Consider the following 6,701-nt stretch of genomic DNA (forward strand, 5'->3'; position numbering starts at 1 on the left):
CTTTACGAAACACAACGATTTGGGGAGGACGACGAATATCCTGTGTTTGCTAGAGCGTAAAATCATATACAGTCAACATAGCCGTTTTATTAGTTACGTACTGCCAAAAAATATAAATGATTAATGATGAAAGAATATTAACAAGAAAACCAATATAAAAAAACCTTATAAAATCTTTTGTAGTTTTGCGTCAGGGAGTTGAGTAATTAGATGTTTTGCCCTACTCTGACGTAATTTGTACTTTATACTAAGATACTATGCCAGGCTAGTGATCTGGAGGTCGTGGGTTCGAGTTCCACCCGAGAACTACTTGTTAATTTTTTCGCAAGTATTCTCAAATGTACTTAGTATAAAGTACAAATTACGTCAGAGTAGGGCAAATCATCTAATTACTTATAAAATCTACTATGAAAAAGTGCATATTGAATAGAACATGCTTATTGACCAGTGCTGCATATTGAATAGAACATGCTCATTCACCAGTGCTGCTTATTGAATAGAACATGCTTATTCACCAGTGCTGTATATTGAATAGAACATGCCTTATTGACCAGTGCTGCATATTGAATAGAACATGCTTATTGACCAGTGCTGCATATTGAATAGAACATGCTCATTCACCAGTGCTGCTTATTGAATAGAACCTGCTTATTTACCAGTGCTGCATATTGAATAGAACATGCTTATTTACCAGTGCTGCATATTGAATAGAACATGCTCATTCACCAGTGCTGCTTATTGAATAGAACATGCTTATTTACCAGTGCTGCATATTGAATAGAACATTCTTATTCACCAGTGCTGCTTATTGAATAGAACATGCTTATTCACCAGTGCTGCTTATTGAATAGAACATGCTTATTTACCAGTGCTGCATATTGAATAGAACATGCTTATTGACCAGTGCTGCATATTGAATAGAACATTCTTATTCACCAGTGCTGCATATTGAATAGAATATGCTTATTCACCAGTGCTGCATATTGAATAGAACATGCTTATTCACCAGTGCTGCTCATTGAATAGAACATGCTTATTCACCAGTGCTGCTTATTGAATAGAACATGTTTATTCACCAGTGCTACTCATTGAATAGAACATGTTTATTAACAAGTGCTGCATATTGAATAGAATTTTTTCACCAGTCCTGCTTATTGAATAGAACATGCTTATTCACCAGTGCTGCTCATTGAATAGAACATGCTTATTCACCAGTGCTGCATATTAAATAGAACATGCTTATTCACCAGTGCTGCTTATTGAATAGAACCTGCTTATTCACCAGTGCTGCATATTGAATAGAACATGCTTATTCACGAGTGCTGCTTACATATCAACAGAATACACATCCATGCAGCCATGCTTCTTCATAAGCTGCTTATTTAATAGTGATTTACTGTTTCTTGAGAATTGCATGCAAATCTCTGGATTATTTCTTTATGTATTCCCTTTGGCATAAGTCGGATTTAGGAGGTTATTAAAATCTAACGCTACTGAGAAATACGTAAGTGGGTAATTAATATAAATGTAAGACTAAAATTTAGTGTTTAAAAACAACAATGGTTTGCTTGCGTTTTAAATGTCTTTAAGTTATAAATTACAATAATAATAATAATAATAATAATAATAATAATAATAATAATAATATATTTATACAGGATAAAACAATCAGATAACAGTGCATCTGTTTTACATTGTGGTCCTGTCTTAATCAAAATATGCAAAAGAGAAACTTAATTAAATATAATACAGTTTTTATGAAAAGAAATGAGATTTGTATCTAACCTTAAAGGACATAGTTGGTGCCGATTTAATATTAATTGGTAAACTGTTCCATATTTTTGGACGAATTCATTTTACTAAGGGTGTATTTAGGTATTGTTACATGAGTAACAATAACAATTTGACTTTCGTATACTTTACTGTAGTACTGAAACGTTGTTCAATTGTATCAGTTGGTCAACACTGACACTTATTCTACACTATGTTGTTTATTCAACTTATAATAATGTTCAATTCAAATTCAATCATATTTCTTTTTCAGTCTTTACCACTTATATTCAAGCAACTGTATCTTTTTTCACTATCTGTGTATTTGCAAAAGTTTTGAAGATTTAGTTCACCTACTGTACCATGATTTTATTATATATCTGAATTTATTCTCTGGTTCACTAATCACAGTTATTCACTAATCACAGTTAATTGAGATATTTCCCTTAAATTAAGTATTTGACTAATATTACTTAGTCAATAAAGATTTAAGAATTTCCATTAAGTCGTATTCACTTAGCCTGTTGTGAATGGTTAATACAGACATTGATCATTAATAATAGGCTTCTTTGCACAAAAATATAATAATACAGATAAAGATTGTTCATGTTTTAAACAATATATTTTACTTATTCTTGTTAGGAGCAAGTACCAACATTCAAATGGGATGAAATAAAACAGTTTGAGAATGATGAGGAAGGTATGGCTTTTTTATTTGAATATGAGAAGAAAGGAAAGAAGCCAAGATGGGTCAGAGTTCACACACAATATGTAAGTGCACTCGAATATGAATAAATTGAATGAAAATGTTAAAACTAAATAATAATAATATTTGTTCTTATATAGCACTGATTGCACAATGCTTCTAAGTGCTTCACATTACTACCCTGGTAATTTTTTTGGATCAGACATGTACAAAACATATACCTCCCATGCAGCTAGCAAATTTGTGTCTTGACCTAGCTGGGTACCCATTTTATAACACCTGGGTGGAGAGTAAGTAAAGTTTCTTCTTGCCTAAGGATACTTGAAACTTGGAAGCAATGCGGCAAGAGTTGAACTCGAACCAAGATCTCATCTCACGATCAGTAATCCAACATCCAACACACTGCGCCACGATATTGTGCTTACAACAATTTGTTTTATAGAACATTAAAAGAAATCCGGGCTTATGATTCAATTTTCAAATACCCAGCTTTTTATTGGGATGTTTGATTTATTTTGACATTTATTGTTTCAGTGATAAAGCTTTTGAATCATATGAGTATGGTGTTTTTGATTAATTGGTTTATTTATACTGCAAAAATGAAATTTAAAAGATTTTTAATACAATTTTTATAATTATTATTATTTGAATTAGTCTATAATTTCTATAAGTGGAGTTGATAGGTTATATGCTGTTTTAAGGGCAACTTTGTCAGGAGAAAATTAAACAAGTTTAAAAAACGACAACCTAAAAACTACATCTCAAGAAGACTCGTCTCGTCGTGATTCAACTCAGACAGCATTGACGAGTCAAGACGTTTTGTCGAGCTTTGTTGTACGATGCTGTCTGAATTGGCCTTTAGCCAACTGAACTAAATATAATAATTATAAAACCATGTTTTGGTTGGATGTGTTCTTTTTTTTGCAATTTCTACAACCAATTTCAGCAATGCAAATATGAATAACAAGCTCATTTGTTCATTTAATATAGCTAATTTCACAGTATCAAAATTATTAATTGGAAACAGTTTTAGACAGAAATAAGAGAGTGTTAAAGTAATTAGCAATAGTCAAAATCTGACACATTTTATATAAGTAATTTAAATGTAATTTATGTATAACAACTTCAGTTATACATTTCCAGCACTATGATATCATATATCAGATTTTGTCACATTTATATGTCTCTGTGCTTGGAAGCGCAATATAGACCAAGGGGAGCTCCACATGCTCACATGAAGGAATATTTCAACTTCAGTCATTTATGTATTATTCAATTCAATTCAATTCAACTTTTATTTCAGACAATTTTCCATATGGTATAATAAATTACAAAAAAAAAGATGAAGGAGAGAGGACCAAAACTTTTATCTATTGGTATATAATGCCTCTCTCCATTTGTAGTACATGTTTGAATCCATCAACAAATATTTATAATACAAATTAATATTCTGTTTTCGCTTTTCATTATTCTTGTAAGAAATCGGTAAGTCGAAATCCTCAAATATTCATAAAATGATGGAATATTGTTTTCCACAAACAAATTCCTCGCACTAACAAATCTGGGTTGTCTCAACAACGGAAAGCATCATTATAACAAACTTTAAGTCGGTTGATATCTTTTTAAAAATGATTAGACCATAAAGGAGAACAGTACATGTTAATACAATATGACCTGAAGGAGCAGTATGAAAATTTCCTACATAAAACATTACCTCTAATACATAGAGATCTATATTGGCGTTTTATATCTGCCTCATCTCTTAGATTCAAAGTTAAAATATGGCCTAAGTACGTAAAATGATCAACATACTCCAGCGCCTTATCACCCAATGCAATACAATATGCATGTAGTGTATCATTAGGATGCTGCATGAAATATAACCAGAAATAAGACAAAAGAGCTCTCTTTAATGTTATTGTTTAATTTTACTGGCACCAAGAAGGGCTATATTATCTGTAATTGTCTGAATTATTGACTGGATAAAACCAGTCAGAAATTGTGAGAGATTTGCAGGTGCGCCCTCTGTTTTATTTTACTGGTCATAAGCAAGCGGACGAGAGGACTTTATAACTGTAGCACAGCGCATATCAACTTGTTATTCTCTAAATTTAAAATTGCTGTTTTGCCCTACTGTCTAATGCTCCTGGAAAAATATAAAAATGATATAATAATTTTATGATATAAATGATGATACTTTCTATCCTTTCAGTTTATGTTTATGCAAGAATGTTTTGAGCGGGTGCTAAAGGAACGAAAAATCTCAAATCAAGGTACTAATAACCATTCGGAAAATGGGCATGAAAATGATTAAAACAGGTAAGATAAATTGATGTTATATTTTCCATTGATTTTTGTTTTTAATATACGTCTTCTTGTGTTCATAGATTGACCTGACCCAGTGTGACCTAATTCTGGGTTTTTAGTAGCAAATTTACTAATGTATTACCACTATAACACTTACAGCTTGGTCACCACAATAATCTTCAATAAAGAATATTTTACTGGGGTTGAAAAAATGTTGAGAAAAGCCCAAACCATAGAGGGTACTGTAGTTTTATCAATATGCCTCTTAAACAGTTTCTATTTGAAAATCTTGGGCATCAGCATCTATAGAAAACAATGTGTTTGTCAGTCACAGTCCAAGTGTGACATATGCTGGTGACTGTTTTGTAATAGAACCTAAACTTGGAATATTATGCATTTTTATCAAAAATAATCAGAAGAAAAGACCTTTAGCAGGATCTGGGAGGTCACTCAATTATTGTGAAACTTTGATCTGTGCTTTGAATGTTAAAAGATTCAATACCATGTCTGGGATATCACCATTATGTTTCAATTTTTTTCAGTTAAAGCCATACAATTTGTAACCATCTTGTATTGCTACCAAGTACCTGTGGTATACGGCATACATCAAGAAGATGTTCTGCTTGAGTGCACAAGTTTGTTCCACTACACACACATGCACATTTAAGTATTGTGATGCTGGGGGAATTGAGGTTTCGCTAAAGCTGACATGACGGTTATTTAGATCACCATTTAAATCGTCATTTAGACTAATTTTTATTATTGAGGTTTTATTAATGTTAATTTTATAATTTAAAGATGTATTGTCCCTTGAAACACAAAAAAATGAAGGTCAAAATATTCTAAATTTAAATTGGCCATATCAAAGTAATATTAAAATTATTCACTTTAAGTCGAAAATTCGAGCCAAAAGCAACAAGTTTACGTAATTAACAGGTAAATTAGTTTGATTACTTTTCGTCTGGAAAATCGTCGCGAGCGAAAGTAAACAAAGATTTCAAACCACGAGTACGCATTATGCATATGCTAATTAGGATTGTTTACAACTCGTCACAGTTGAGAAGGTATTTTCACACAGATTGTGAGGAAGTTTTATGATTATGCATACAGAGTAGCCAAACAAGCGCGTTTAATTATGGGGTATGTTTTGATCGAAAACTTTGACTGGAAGTCAGAGTTATTTTTTTAACAAAAAAACGTCTGTATTTCAGTTAAATGATTTTTTTTTCGACAAATTTTTGGTGAGAGTTAATAACTATTATGATACTTCAAAATGACCCACCTTTTTTCGAAATCTGTTATTTTTTATTTTTTTGGAATTGGTCAAAGGGACAATACATCTTTAAATGCAGGTGAATTTTTATAGTCATTAATCAATCAGTCTAAATTGTACAGTATACCGCCATTATATAAAGCCTGTCTTCCTGTCGACGCTATCGTCGTTGATCGTTAACAGTCCAACGACGATCGTTTGAAAACTATCAAGTTGAAATGATAATGATAGCGAGTACCTTTTCCTGTAAATCGTTAACATTTCAATGTTTACGTAGAAGATCGCCGATTATTGTTAACGATAGCGTCGACGTTAGGAAAACAGGCTTAAGTGATCTTTGCCATTGGTGATAGTTTGTTTCATATTATATACCATGTCTTATTTCCTCTTGGTACTATTTTATGGGAAGCTTTAGGGAAAAGTCTGTAACAATTACATCCCTTCTGTAAACACAGCTTTATAAATAATCACTTTATTAGCATATGAAACACCTAATAACAACAACTCAAATTGGGCGTAGCTTTTGCGTTTTGAAATAATAATTTTTTTTTAAAGCAGTATGCTTCTATTGAGGGTACAGTTGAATGTATCAATTGCCTTAAGTATATACTTTAGTAAAATTTGTAAATTTTAAACTATGTTGAA

General features: G+C 31.8%; 1 protein-coding gene across 1 annotated transcript in view; it reads left to right on the forward strand.

Annotated features, from left to right (window-relative positions):
* The window catches only part of LOC144853696 (sorting nexin-27-like), a 31,587-nt gene extending 25,451 nt beyond the window's left edge, over positions 1–6,136 (forward strand). Inside the window, exons 10-12 of the mRNA XM_078711473.1 lie at positions 2,413–2,541; positions 4,689–4,795; positions 5,326–6,136. Coding sequence (XP_078567599.1) covers positions 2,413–2,541; positions 4,689–4,790 — 231 coding nt within the window. The 3' untranslated portion in view covers positions 4,791–4,795; positions 5,326–6,136. The remainder of the gene's footprint in view (positions 1–2,412; positions 2,542–4,688; positions 4,796–5,325) is intronic.
* Positions 6,137–6,701: the final 565 nt, after the last annotated feature.

Source organism: Antedon bifida, chromosome 10 (genome assembly GCF_963402885.1).
Source record: "Antedon bifida chromosome 10, ecAntBifi1.1, whole genome shotgun sequence".
Classification (NCBI taxonomy): domain Eukaryota; kingdom Metazoa; phylum Echinodermata; class Crinoidea; order Comatulida; family Antedonidae; genus Antedon; species Antedon bifida.